The 15,210-nt window shown below is 42.3% G+C and overlaps 1 protein-coding gene across 1 annotated transcript in view; it reads right to left on the bottom strand.

The window, feature by feature from the left end:
• Positions 1 to 15,210, bottom strand: part of MYO15A (myosin XVA) — a 131,685-nt gene that overhangs the window by 11,491 nt on the left and 104,984 nt on the right. The window contains exons 59-60 of the mRNA XM_006875549.1: positions 11,309 to 11,469; positions 9,265 to 9,398 (exon numbers count right to left, since the gene is read on the bottom strand). Of these exons, the coding sequence (XP_006875611.1) occupies positions 9,265 to 9,398; positions 11,309 to 11,469 (295 nt within the window). The remainder of the gene's footprint in view (positions 1 to 9,264; positions 9,399 to 11,308; positions 11,470 to 15,210) is intronic.

Consider the following 15,210-nt stretch of genomic DNA (forward strand, 5'->3'; position numbering starts at 1 on the left):
GATTTCAATTTTTATTCCATCAATTCCTGGTGCCTTGTTCTTTGCCAATTCCTTCAATGCACCTTGGACTTCCTCCTTCAGTATCATTGGCTCTTGACCATATTCTACCCCTTGAAATGGCTGGACATCAACTATTTCCTTTTGGTACAGTGACTCTGTATTCTTTCCATCTTCTTTTGATGCTTTCTGCATCATTCAATAATTTGTCCAGAGAATCCTTCAATAACGAAAGTTAAGGCTTGAATTTTTCCTTAAGTTTCCCCAGCTTGAGAAATGCTGAGTGTGCTCTTCCTTTCTGTTTTTCTGACTCCAGAGCTTTGCACATTTTGTTGTAATATATGGATGTTGCTTATTGGTCCAGTGGTGAGGATTTTTGTTTTCTTTACATTGAGGTGCAACCCATACCTAAGGCTGTGGTCTTTGATCATCATCAGTAAGTTTTTTAAGTCCTCTTCGCTTTCACCAAACAAGGTTGTATCACCTGCCTATCGCAGGCTGTTAATGAATCTTCCTCCTATCTTGATACCACATTTTTCTTATTACAATCCAGCTTCTCATATTATTTGCTCAGCATACAGATTGAATAAGTATGGTGGAAGACTACAACCATGGCACATACCTTTCCTAATTTTAAACTATTCAGTGTTCCCTTGTTTGAACAACTGACTATTGGTCTATTTACAGGTTCCTCATGAGCACAGTTATATATATATGTTTATTTATATCAAGGAAATGGCTCACAATTGTAGAGGTGGCAGAGTCTCAAGTCCAGGTCAGTTGAGCCACTGGCTCAGGGTCAAAGAACTGGAGGTTGGAAGACAACCCAGATTTTGAGATCCAGATCCAGTAGGAAAGAGAGCAAGCTTTCCCTGCATGCCCATTATATTGGAAGCAGGCTACACCCCAAAGAAAACATCCTTTCAATTAATTGGCTGTTCATTGCCAATCATCATAGTGTTAACTATGCCTACTCATAGCCAATCATCATAGAGTTAGCTATGTCTATATTAGGTTTCACCCTGGGGGTAACCGCATCTCAACTGCCAAACTATTGGGAATCCTGGCCCAGTCAAGTTGTCACAAAAACCTTAACTGTCACAGTCCACCCCTTGTCAACCTATAAGCTATATGAATAATCACTAAATAAAGATAATTATAATGTCATAATTACTCCTGACATGATATAACTAAAATGCGTACAACCAAAAATGTACTGGCCCCATTTACATCTTATATTTCACAAATGAACAAAGCAAAAATATTTAATGCACACACACAAACAAAAAGTATATATTCATAACAATTACAGCCTTTGTTTCTGCAACTGGGCACATGGTCATAACTGGTATTTAGAACTACCTTCTCCAACTACCCATTCTGTAGTTCCTTTGCTCTCCACAAGCACCTCAGCTGGTCAAGGTTCTTTGCCTGGTGGTGTGACACAGATCTTCATTCCTGAAGGGTCTAGGCTATTAGCGACCATTTTGGAATTGAGTTGTTGTTGTAGCAACGCAATACTCAGTTTCGACTCATAGCAACCATATATAGGGTTTCCAAGGTGCATTTGGTGGGTTTGAACAGATGACCTTGTGGTTCACAATCCAGTGTTGATACTACAGTGCCACACCAGGAGTCCTTGCTGTAGTTTACCATTTACTTTAATCACAGGACATGGTAGAACTAAAAGATGTCCGAACAAATCTCCTGGATGCCACACATATTCTTCTTTACCTCCATTATGTAACGCCAAGCCAATTTCTCCTTGGTAATCAGGATTAATCATACCACCCAATACAGTAACTCCCTACTTTGCCTGTTGATCCAGAGTTATGAAGAGTGCCAAATGGCCAGAGGGCATTCTTAACTTCCAGTTCAATGGGATCAGTGCTATGTCTCCAGGTGGAAGTACTCCTCCCTTTGGAACTAAAATGTCCAGATGCAAAAAGCATAGGGTTGCAGGGACAGGAAGCAAAATTTTATTCAAATGGATCACTAGGAGTAATAGTGAATTGTGCCACCCCTTGGCTACTGAATACATGGAGCATGGAAATTGGAGAAACAGCACCACATATTGGATGCTGCTGTTATGTGCCATTAAGTTGGTTCTGATGCATAGCAACCCTGTATTGGGTTTCCAAGGAGTGGCTGGTGGGTTTGAACTGTCAACCTTGTAGCTAGCACTCCAGTGCTTATACTACAGTGTTACACCAGCACTCCATGTTGGATGCTGGTTTAGAGCACATACCGCCTTGAGGAGAACATTGTCCCAGTCATGCAACGTATTGCCTAGCCGGTGCCATAATTGTGTCTTTAGAAGGCCATTCCATCATTCAAACTAGGCAGCTGCTTCAGGATGATGAGGAATATAGCAAGACCAGTGAATTCCAGCAGGGATCCAATCTCAGGGTTCTGCCAGTTGCTGAGTATGTCTATTCTGATTATGCATTCTAGAACTGGGGAAATCACCATAGGATGAACTTGGGGACCCACTGGACCCATAGTGAGATGGACCTCAGCTAAGAATCCATAAATATACTGCATAGGACCACTACTGTAAAAGACTTAAGAAAAAGAACCCATACTAAAGGGGGGTGGATTCTTTGCTGGTTGCTGGGACATGGGGATGGGGTGAGGGGAGGGAGGGAAAGGTGGAGCACAGGGCAGGGAATAGACACAGGATCGTTTGGGTGCTGGGGAGGGGGGCAATATACAAGAAGGGAGAGGGGAATGGAAGATCAAAGCAGATGGGAGACCAATTAGACAGGTTTGCATGGGCTAAGTGGGACAGAGGTAGAGAATGATGTATGCATAACCTTGGAACAACAGGGCTCTGGGATACAGAGATTGAGACATGGTTGGAATGGGGAAAAGGAGGGGAATAATGATAAGATGCTTGGCTGTCTTTTGAATCTTGGTTTTCCTTGCATTATATTATAAAATAGACACTGGAGGGGGAGAGAAAGGAATAGCCAGAAACATCACCATAGAAAGCTTGTAAGTCTGTCTTCTGCCTATAACTGATTGGAAAACCTAAAATGGGTCTACAAGTACCCAGTGAAGGAGGCTTCCTGCGGAGCCTTTACAACATAAGACTATAGGTGGAAGCCTGAACCACATCCAAATCTCCAGAGATGGGAAATTTCCACTTGAAAGGACGAGCAGACCAGCCTGGAGTGGCTAGAAGAACAGAAGATACTTCTTGAAAGAAAGACCTACAGGAAAAATCCAAAACAATAGAGGCAGACCGACTGTTACTACAAGAACAAGCAAGTTGCTTGCCCAGAAGACATCAAGGCAAGTGGTCGGGTCCCCTCAGTGTAAACCCCTTTCCAAGACTAGGACTCAATGGGAATACAGGCTCTGATTGGTGACCATGCTTGTTACCCATAAGGGGAAGTGAGGGAAAAACAGCAATGAAGCTGCAAGCTAAGCCCTACAATGTTCAATAGAATCCCATGAACCCAGGTGGAGACATGGTTGGCCAGCAGTGTGGCAAGACCTGGAGACTCTTGGGCCCAGAGCCAGTGACATAGCCCCAGAGGACTAGGGTAGAGAGTGAAGCATCCAATTGATAAGAAGAGAGGGCATATGCACAAGAACACCCACACTTGCAGATAATACCCACTTGACTTGGCTTCAATGATTGGATGATCAGAGCTCAACCAGAAGAAGAAAGAAGAGGAAATAAAGAGTACTCTGATACAATTTGATGAACTTGACCTACACCTATGGATGCAGTAGCTCAAAAGAGGGAACAAATCTTTATAGCAAAGATCATTCCCACCCCCTCCAAACACAGAGTAGACAAGGATGGGCAACTTGGACATTGGCTACCCAAAATGGGGGTGCTACAAAGGCAAGAAGTGACTGGCTTACAAGTTCTCAAGAGGGAACCTAGATTCAGAGGGCGTGAAGGAAGGTAGAATCTCCACTGAGTAGCATCCAATCTGTCTAGGCAGGGCTGATGAAATGAAATGCGGATGGGTCTTTTGTGATACAATAGTGAATAATTGTTATCAGGATTGCTTGTGAGGGTTGGAAATGTAAAGGTAGACATTTTGTAATAAGGAGGGGAGTGATTAACTTTTCAGTCTAGGAACAGAGGTCCCTGGGACCATCAAGGGAGAAGAGCGGTGAGCTGGACCCTACCCAGAGAGGCAGTGATGCCTGAGATGGAGGCAGAGATGATGACGTGAAGAGATGGAGCAGTTGGGGACTTTAGACACAGAGAGAGAGGGGGGCTGTGTGTTGACGACCGGGGGGCAGGCCTGATTGGTTGATGATGCATGGAAGGGATTGTAACCATGGCAATGAAATGATATATGATAGGATGAATGTAAAACTAATGTTCACCCATGTAAACTATCACATAATTCACAATAAAATATTTTTTTAAATCCATAAATAACTTGACCTCCATATACCCCCACCCTGATTGATGGACCACAGTGACATTTTGGGTCTCCTGGAACTAGTGTCAGCTTTTCCTGCATGTCCATTATATTAGGAGCAGGCCACACCCCCAAGGAAACATCCATTTAATTAACTGGCTGCTCATAGCCAATCATCATAGAGTAAACTATGCCTATATTAGGTTTTACCATGGGGATACCCACATTTCAGCTGCCAAACCACTGAAAATCCTGGCCCAGTCAAGTAGATACAAAACCTTAACTATCTTAGGTGCCCTGACCATAGAAAACACCTAGGCCTATTGGAACTCTAACTAAGGCTGCCACTCGACTTCATGGTCTCCTTGGCTAGCAGGAGCCTCCCATAGTTTTCTCCTCTCTGTGTCCAGCCCCTGCCCTACTATTTTCCTTTTGTGTTTTTACTCCTTCTCTTTCACTTTTTGTATTTTCTGTACTTTCCTTTTGTCTTCTGTTCTTTCTCCCCTCTCCTTTCTTTTTATTACTCTTGTCTTTCTTTACTATTCTCTTGTCTCCTTCTCTTTTCTTTTCCCTCTCCCTAATTTTATTGTGTTTTTTTCTTCCTTTCCATTTTCTCTCTTCTGCTATTTTATTTTCATTTCTCTTTTTAGTTATTATATTCTTCTTCATTGCTGCTGCCTGTTGTTTTTTTTTCCTGTGCCTTATTATCTTTTTTTTTTCAGTTGTTTGTTTGTTGTATGCATATGTGTGTATGTGTTTTTATTTCTCACCTGACAGGAAATAGCAACCTTGCCTACACAGCCCAGCCACAACCATACCCTCTGCAGTCACACTCACTGGGCAAAAGCCTCTACCAGCTCCTATACCACCTGATCAATGATAGACAGCAGCCAACACCAGTCAAACCCATTCTGAACTATGCTGCACGGACGGCAAACAGAGAACTGCACACATGCTTCCATTCCCTAATCACACCCACTGGGAGGCAAGCAGTGAGTGCCTAAGAATACACCAATATACAACCAATTAAATATAAAACAACAACATCACAATGTCTCAAAGATATGAGGAAATTTCAGTTTACATGAGCTGGATGCAGAGCCAGAAAATGTTTCTGAGGAAGAAAAGGTATTGGAACTATCTAACAAAGAATACAAAAGAATGGTATTTAGGTACTTTCAATGACTAAGAGAAAGACTGAGAAAGTTGCAGATGAAACAAAGGAGAACTTTAGAAGAAAAAACTTCAGAGGAATTCAGTAAAACACTACAAGAATAAACAGACAAAACAAATGAAGAATTAGAAACAATATAAAATTGGAAGATAAACACTAAGATTTCAGAAATTGATAAAATATTGAAAGGGCAAAGGTGTAGATCTGAATCAATGGAAGTCCAAAGTAGTGAGTTTGAAGATAAATATCTCAATACTAGTATGCTAAAATTAAAAAAAAAACAAGGGAAAAATTCAAAGAAAGTCTATGATTTACGTGGGACACCATCATGAGGAAAAACTTATGTGTGTGATTAGAATTCCAAACAGTAACAGACGGGGGGAGGGGGGGGCAGTAGAGAGAAAATTGTCAAAGAATTGTTGGAACAAAACTTCCCTAACATTATGAAAGACAAGAAGATAAGCATTCAAGAAATGGAACAAACTCCAAACAGGAAAGAACCCAAAAGAAAACCACCAATACATATTATAATCAAACTTTCCAAAACCAAAGACAAGGAAAGAATCCTGAGACCAGATCAGTTAAAGTTACCTACAAAGGAAAATTAATAAAACTAAAATCTGATTTCTCAGCAGAAACCATGCAGGAAAGGAGGCAATGGTTGACATATATAAAACAGTGAAAGAAAATAATTGCCAACCAAGGGTCATATACCCTGTAAAATTGTCCCTCAAATATAATGGTGAAATTAGGACATTTCCATATGAACAGAAATGAAAGGAAATTGTAAATGTTACAAAAATATTAAAGGGAGTTCTTTGGGCAGAGAGCCAATAACAGCAGGTTAACAGACACGACAACACTTTCCAGAATTCAACCCAGAAAGATGTTTACTGTGTTTTATTGACTATGCAAAGGCTTTTGGTTGTGTGGATCATGACAGGCTATGGACAACGTTGTGAAGAAAGAGTATTCTGGAGCAATTAATTGTGTTCATGAGGAACCTGTACACAGACCAAGAGGCAGCTTCAATCACAGCAAGAGGACAATGGGTGGTTTAAAATCAGGAAAGGTGTGCACCAGGGTTGTATTCTTTCACCATATGTATTCAATCTGTTTGCTGAGCAAGTAATCCAAGAAGCTAGATTACATGAAGAAGAACGTGCTATCAGGATTAGAGGAAGACTCATTAACAAACTGCAATATGTAGATTATACAATCTTGCTTGCTGAAAGTGACGAGAATTTACAATACTGGTGAAGATCAAAGACCACAACCTTAGGTATGGGTTGCTCCTCAATGTAAAGAAAACAAAAACCCTTACCATTGGGGCAATAAATAACATCATGATAAATGAAGAAAAGATTGACATTGCTTGCCAAAGACTTCATTTTTCTTGAATTCACCATCAACACTCATGGAAGCAGCAGTCAAAAACCCAAACAATATATTGCATTAGGCAAATCTGCTGCACAAGACCTCGTTAAAAGTGTTGAAGAGCAAAGATGTCAGTTTGAGGACTAAGGTGTGTCTGACCCAAGCCAAGGTATTTTCAATAGCCTCATATGCATGGGAATGTTGGATAATGAATACAGAAGACCACAGAAGAATTGATACATTTGAGGTATGGTGTTGGAAAAGAATACGAAAAGTACCATAGATTGCCAGATGAACAAATAAATCTGTGTTTAAAGAAGTACAACCAGAATGTTTCTCAGAAGCTACAATGGCTAGATTTTGTCTCTTGTACTTTGGACAAATTATCAGGAGGGGCCAGTCCCTGGAGAAGGATATCATGCTTGGTAAAGTGGAGGGTCAGCAAAAAAGAGGGAGAACCTAAAAGATGGATTGGCACAGTGGCAGCAGTTATGGGCTCAAGTGTAGTAGCAATTGTGAGGTTAGCGCAGAACTGGAGGATGTTTCCTTCTGCTGTGCATAAGGTCTCTATGGGTTGATACTGACTTGATGATGCCTAACAACCACATCAAAATAAAATTAACTTATAAGACTCAAAATAGGGAACCAGAATTATCAATTTATATATCAAAGACAATTACAAACTTAAAAGAGTAATTATAGAACTTCCAAATGGAGAGGAAGTCAAGTCAATTTCAAGACAGAACAGACTGTTTTAACTTAGATGAAGGGATAGGCAAAGTATAATATGAAAGAGAAAGCAAAAAAAAAATGATGGAGACAGGGAAAGACACAGGGAGGAGTGTAAGTGTTAAAGGCAACAAAGGTAAATACTGTTATAGACACAATTATGCAGTGACAGTGATTCATGGAGAGATGCCCGGATAGACACATATGCTGAATGGATCTGGAAGATCCATTCAGTATACCCACAAATACATATAGGTTTGACTGAAGATATTCATACATGGCCTTTACCTTTGCTGAAATTTATATGTGAATGTGGTAGAACATTCAGGGGCCAAGTTATGAAAACTTCTTAGATGTAACTAAATACCTTGAGGGAATGGACTTGGGGACTCAGAACCATAGTCTTGGGGAACACCAAGGTTAATTGACAGTGTTCTACATCCTACTTTTGTGAGTAGTGACTAGGGTCTTAAAAGTTCATGAGCAGTCATCTGAAGTGCAACTATTGATCTCTCTCTGTCTGGAAGAAAGAAGAGGGATGAAAATTGAAGACACTTGGGAAGAAGAATTAGTTCATTGGAGTAATGGACCATGTGAACATCAGTTTCCATGACCCTGAGACCAGAAGAACTAGATAGTGCCCAGTTACCACTATCAACTGCTCTGAAAGAGATCCCATTAGAAAGTCCTGGGCAGAGTGAGATAAAATATGGAACCAAACTCAATATCATAAAAAAGACTGGGCTTACTGCAGATAGAGACTGGTGAAACCCTCAAGACTGACACATGGTCACTTTTTCAGGCTGGAAATGAACTTCCTGCCATGGCTCAGTTTGCAGTCAAGCACCAGACAGCTCTATAAGGGGAACAATAGCACTAGGGATGGATGCACACCTTAGAATAAGCCACCATTTGAGGTCAAAAGGGCATCATTTACCCAAGGACAAAGTTCAGAAGGGTTAGGAAAGAAGGAGGAACCGAAACAGGAAACACAGGGAGGAAGTGGAATGAGTGATGTTACATTGTGGAAATTGCAATCAGTGACATGAAAACAAATGTGGATGGATTGTTGGATGGAAAACCCACATCCAATTCACAAGTAAACAAAGAATCTTAAAAAAAAAAACCCAAAAAACTGATTTTCAACCACTAACATTTGTCATATCTCTGAGATATGATGCATCAGTATAGAAGTTGCCTGACTCCCTATAAGTTACCCAATTAATTCTTTATTGTAGGATATTGAGATTGGTTCCATTATTACACTGTTGTAGGCAAAGGCACCACAAACATTTCTATGGCTAAACCTTGCTACATAGTCATATGTATTTCCTGGACAACAGGGTGTGTTTTTTTAAATCATTAAATTTACTCTGAGTTATTAATATAGGCCAGAAGCAACTTATCATGAAATGGAAGATGGGGTCCTAGATCATATGCAAGGTTGGGGACTTCAGTTCTAACACCAGAACAGCCTCACTGGTTCAAGAAGAGATGGTGGGAGGCCTGGGGATGGGCAGGCTGAAAATGTCAGAGAAGACTGTAGGGCTGCCTGCCCATTCCAGAGGACAGGGAGCAGGTAGCCTTGCTTACACACTGGGCAGATAGAAGCGGTCCTTGGTACGGTGCTGTAGTAATGCCAATTTGGACACTTGCTGCAGCTGTTGCTCGCTGGGCCGGCGGGGCAGCATGCTGCTGAAAAGGCCCTTCAGGTAGTCAGGCAGAACCTGCGGGAAACAGAGATAAAGGGCTGTCAAGTGGATATCCCTGATTCATTCAGCTGGTGGGGACCTTGTTGTTGTGAAGTGCCATCGAGTCGGTTCGGGCTCATAGCGACCCTGTATAGGGTTTCTGAGAAGCGGCTGGTGGGTTTGAAGAACTGACCCTACAGCAGTCCAATACTGATCCTACTCCTAGAGATACGCAAGTTTAATCATGCCATCCTGATCCACTTCTGGGGTGAGAAGCCTGGCACTCTTTGGGGCTGTGGGAGATGACGGTGGGAGATGTTGAGTGAGCAGTATGAGCTAAGCCGCCTCAGCATCCTGGGAAGGATTTGCGCTGGTAAAAGGGGTGCAGCGATGAACAAATATCCACTAGGCCAACGACTCTTAGACTTGAGCACACCTCAACGTCACCACCAAGGACTGACTGCTATTACTAAATGTATTGTATTCCTGGCTGCTGGGGGAGAAGCGGGGGGATGTCTTATGGGTAAGGAGTTTCCTTTTGGGGCAATGAGACTGTTTTAGACCTAGATGAGCACTATGAATGTAAAAAATGCCACTTGAACATCACATGGAACTTTGGTGGTGGTGGTGGTATGCCGTGGAGTTGGTCCCGACTCATAGTGACCCTGCATAGGGTTTCTGGGGCTGTAAATCTTAACGGAAGCAGAAAACCTCATCTTTCTCCTGCAGAACAGCTGGCAGATTCGAACTGCTGACCTCGAGGCTAGCAGCCTGACTCATAACCACTACGCTACCAGAGCTCCTTGAAACATACACTTTGAAACAGCTAATTTTATGTTGTTATGTGAATTCCAACATCAACAAAAAATTCAGTCCAATGACTGGGCCATCCCCTCAAACCAAAGCCAATTCCAACTCATGACCCCATAGGACAGAGCAGAATTGCTTCACAGGGCTTCCAAGACTGTAAATCTTGATGGAATCAGACTGCCACATCTTTCTCCTGTGGAGTGGTATTTGGGTTTGAACTACCAATGTTTTGGTTAGCAGCTGAGTACTTTAACCACTGCACCATTAGGGCTCTTGTTCCATACTCAGAGGAGAATCCAACAGATCCGGGGTTGTTGTTGTTGTGAAGTGCCATCGAGTTGGTTCCCACCCATAGTGATCCTGTATAGGGTTTCTGAAGAGCAGCTAGTGAGCTTGAACCATCAACCTTGCAGTTCAAACAGCTTTGCAGTCTGACTCATTAACCCACAGTGCCACACCAGACCTGGGGTAGGACTTGTAAGTTTGCATCCTCACCAGTTCCCAAGATATGTGACTTGTCAGTCCACAGACCACACCAAACTGCACAGGACTGGTCTTCAACGACACCGTGTGGCCACAAAAGGTAAATGACTTGTGTTTTGTACTTGGAATTGCTGAAGCAGGTGGTACCAGTTACATAAAAAAACCTGATCTGTCCAAATGCTTGCCACACATATTGGCTAAGAAAGGGAAACCACTATTTTTAAAACTCATAATGCTGCTGAGCTGACTTTCAAGTTTCAAAAAAATAAAAATGCTAGTGCAGCACTGCTCAGGAAATTGTTGGTGTTGTTAAATGCCATCAAGTTGGTTCTGAGTCATAGCAAATTAGGATAGGGGAATCCAGAGACAGATACATGGAAAAAGTACTGCTTCACAGGAACCTTTGATAGGGATGAAACTCTAGTCATCAGGAAAGCAGAAAAGGGCAGCCAGGTGAAGGTGAAGCAGGTGCAAAGAGTGGCACTGTGCTGATTGCTCCAGATACCATTACAAGCAGCAGAAGCAGTAGGATTAGAAATGTCAGTGGGGACCAGACCATGAAAGCCTCAGACATCAAGGTTGAGGAGTCAGATCTCATAGGCCTAGGGGAGCCCAGAAGGCTCTAAAGAAGCTGAGTAGCCAACAATACTGACCTGGTTGTAGTGCATCATCACGTATAGCTCATTCTCAAACTTGAGTGGCTGATCCCAGAGCACACGCCGGAACCACAGCATATAGCCACCTTCCACCTGCTCCATCTCTGAGGCCACATCCAAGATGTAGGCACGGCGGCTGAGTGGGCACACATGCTGGCCTGCAGAGAGGTGGGAGACGGGGCTGGGCAGGGCACATGTGTCTGTGTCTTTGCAGACTCTAACCAGCCACACAGCAAGGCAGTACCTAGGCAAGCCACCATCCCTTGCTGGGACTGGATTTCTTCTTAAAGGAGTAGATATTTTCAAAGAAGGGGCCTAGGATATTTTATTGAAGTGTGACGTCCCTAGATAAGAATAGTTACAATTCAAAGCTACAGTGCAATGCTTCCTTTCACCGGAGGGAGAGGCCTGAATAATGCTTTTGAAGGTAGTCTGCCCCTGCGTGGGAAAGCACTGGGCTAATCTCTGAGAAAGCCAATTCTTTTCCAGAGGATACTGGGGACAAGAAAAAGCACATAAGCCTCAGATCATGACGCCAATGTGTCCCTTTCTGCAGAACTCTTTCAGAAGAGATCTAGGCCCCTGGGGATGGGGTAGAAGTAGGGGTGGGGAGGGCTGAGGCCTGGCAATGAATAGGTTGATGAAGAAGGCGTAACGTTTTATTTCGTGACCTGACCAATTACCTCCTCCCCACTTTTAGTAAAACTTTACTTAAGAGAGGTGTTTTGGGGAATGAGGACGAGAGTCCTAGCTTCTGAGGCCAGACAGCCTGAGTTCAAATCCCAACTGTATAATCTTGAGTAAGTCATTGTGATAGTTAGGTTCTATGTCAACTTGATTGAGCCAAGATTCCCAGTTGTTTGGCAGTTAATAGTTAACTCTATGATGATGGGCTATGAGCTGTTTCTTTGTGGGTGTGGCCTGCTTCCAATATATTAAACGCTCAGGCAAAGCTTGTTTGCTTTCTGCTGGGGCTGGATCTTACCTCTGGCTTGTCCCTTGACCTCTGGTTCTTTGGACTTGAGCCAGTGGCCTGCTCTATTACCTGCCAATCCTGAGAGACATCCACAGTCGCTGGATTTGCCTGCGCATATTGGTTCATCTGACATGAACTTCACCCACCTCTACAACTGCGTGAGCCATTTCTTTGATATATAAACTTCTTTCTCTCCCTCTCGCTATATATACATATATGTTGTTGTTGTTTAGTGTTGTTGAGTTGGTTCCAACCCACAGTGACCCTGTATAAGGTTTCTGAGGAGTGGCTGGTGAGCTTAAACTGCTAACCTTGCAGTTCAAATGACTTTGCAGTCCAGCGCTTTAACCCACAGTGCCACACCAGAACTCCTTATATACATATGTTGTTGTTGTTAAGTGCCATTGAGTTGATTCTGACCCATAGCGACCCTGTATAGGGTTTCCAAGGAGCAGCTGGTGAGCTTGAACCACCGACCTTGCCGTTCAAACGACTTTGTAGTCTGATGCATTAGCCCACAGCACCACAACAGGACTCTTATATGTATGTATGTATATATATTGTTAGGTGCCATGTAGTTGGTACGGATTCATAGTGACCCAATGCACAACAGAACGAAACACTGTCCAGTCAAGTGCCAATCTCACAATCGTTGCTACATTTGAGCCCACTGCTGCTGCCACTGTACCAATCCATGTCATTGGGGTCTTCCTTTTTTTCTCTGACCCTCCACTTTACCAAACATGATATCCTTCTCCAGGGACTGGCCCCCCTGATAATATGTCTGAAGTATACAAATATGTTTCACTGGTTTTACTTTTCTAGAAAACCCAGCCTAAGACATTTGGTTTTAGAGAAACAAAATCTTAAAGATGAGTTTTCTCAATTGGTTCTCAAGATCGAGTAATTTTAAAGCACCACTAACTCCACTAGTAAAGAGGGTGAGGGAGCTGCTAATCAATGGTGTGAGGTGGCATATATGAGCAATATATCACTGCTAACAGATCACAGACTGGAGAGAAGTGAGGCGCTAAGTGATCATGTGTATGCAATTTTGTCAGGATGAGCAGTTTAGAGAAGCTGGGTGGTTTTTCTGACTTCCAATAGAGAAAGTGGTAAAGGAGAGACTAAGAGGTCTAAGACTAAGAGACTAAGACTAAGAGGTCTAAGGAGTCACTGCTCAAGTGCCAAATCAAACACCTCAAAGTTTCCATTTGTGCCCTGAAAGAAAGCCTTATTTCTTGCAGTTGTTGTTGGTATTGCCAAAAACTAAACCCAGAGTCTTATTTTCAGAGTGGCTGAATTACATTACCAACTGAAATCCCAATCTGGAATGGTGTCTGATGTTAAAATGAGGGCTCTGTTTGGGAAGAAGTGGGATCCTGAAACTTGGGATAGGGACATATGACCTATAACTAGACTTAAGTACCAGAGAGCCCCAAAAGATGAAGTACAAATTGTGATCCAGGAAGAAGTATGTGACACTCCAAAAGAACTGCTTGATTTTTCTAATATGTACAAACAGAAATCTGGAGAATATGAGTGGGAATAGCTATTATGGGTGTGGGATAATGGTACAAGGAACAGAGGTTTAGAATAGTCTGTTTATTAATATTGGTCCACTAAGCACAGATATTTTAATTTTTCAGTTCAACAAGTTAGGAGTTGTTGCTGTTGTTAATTAAGTGCCATCGAGTCAGTTCTAACCCGTGGCAACTCCACATGGTTTTCTCAGGAGTAGCTGGTGAGTTTGAGCTGCTGACATTGCAGTTCAAACTGACTTTGCAGTTGCGTGATTAGCCTACAGCACCAATAAAGCATGGATTGAAGTACCAGACCTGCCTTGGAATTCTGTAGAGAAAGGAATCCAAAGTCTCCAAGAAGCTGGCATATTAGAGTGGATTTATCATGATACACCTGTAAACTCACATATGGGGTGTCCAGAGGACACACCTTTTTACCATAACAGTGAGGAACAAGTTTGTGAATGGACCCCCAGCCTCCTTGAAGACTGCTAGGATTGCTATTTTATGTAAGCCAGATTTGACAGTGGGAACTGCCCTGATTAAGTTAAAACATCTAACTATAACGGGGTTGATTGGACGTCATGATGGTAGGGGTCATGTGGCAGCCTTAATCGACAAAGAAAAGGTAGACATAGTTACCTTCATGAACAGTAGAATCAAAGTAGTAATCAGAATACTCTGACTCATGTGGATTTATGGCATTGGCTACTTAGGCATGAAATAAATGGGATGCTACTATTTACTTGATCTATACAAAAGGAGCTGCCTCCTCAAAGTAGAGATGACCGTGATGATGCGAATGGAGTAAAGCCTGTGGGAGTAAAGCCCTTGGGAACTTCATTTGATGATGGGGCACAGCTCAAAATGAAGAGAAACAGCTGTAAACATCCACTGAAAATCAGAACATGGAATGTATGAAGTACGAATCTGGGAAAATTGGAAGTTGTCAAAAATGAAATGGAACGCATAAACATCAATATCTTAGGCATTAGTGAGCTTAAATGGACTGGTATTGTCCATTTTGAATCTGATGACCACATGGTTTACTATGCCAGGAATGACAAATTGAAGAGGAATGGTGTTGCATTCATTGTCAAAAAGAACATATCCAGATCAGTCAAGAGGTACAACGCTGTGATAGGATAATACCCATGTGCCTACAGGGAAGCCCAGTTAATACCACTATTATTCAAAGTTATGCACCAACCACTAAAGCCAGTGAGGATGAAATAGAAGAATTCTACGAACATCTTCAATCTTAAATTGATCAAACATGCAATCAAGATGTATTGATCATTACTGGTAATTGGAATGCAAAGGTTGGGAGCAAAGAGGAAGGATCAGTAGTTGGAAAATATGGCCTTGGTGATAGAAATGATGCTGGAGAACGTATGATA

This window comes from Chrysochloris asiatica, unplaced genomic scaffold (assembly GCF_000296735.1).
Source record: "Chrysochloris asiatica unplaced genomic scaffold, ChrAsi1.0 scaffold00331, whole genome shotgun sequence".
Taxonomy (NCBI): Eukaryota; Metazoa; Chordata; class Mammalia; order Afrosoricida; family Chrysochloridae; genus Chrysochloris; species Chrysochloris asiatica.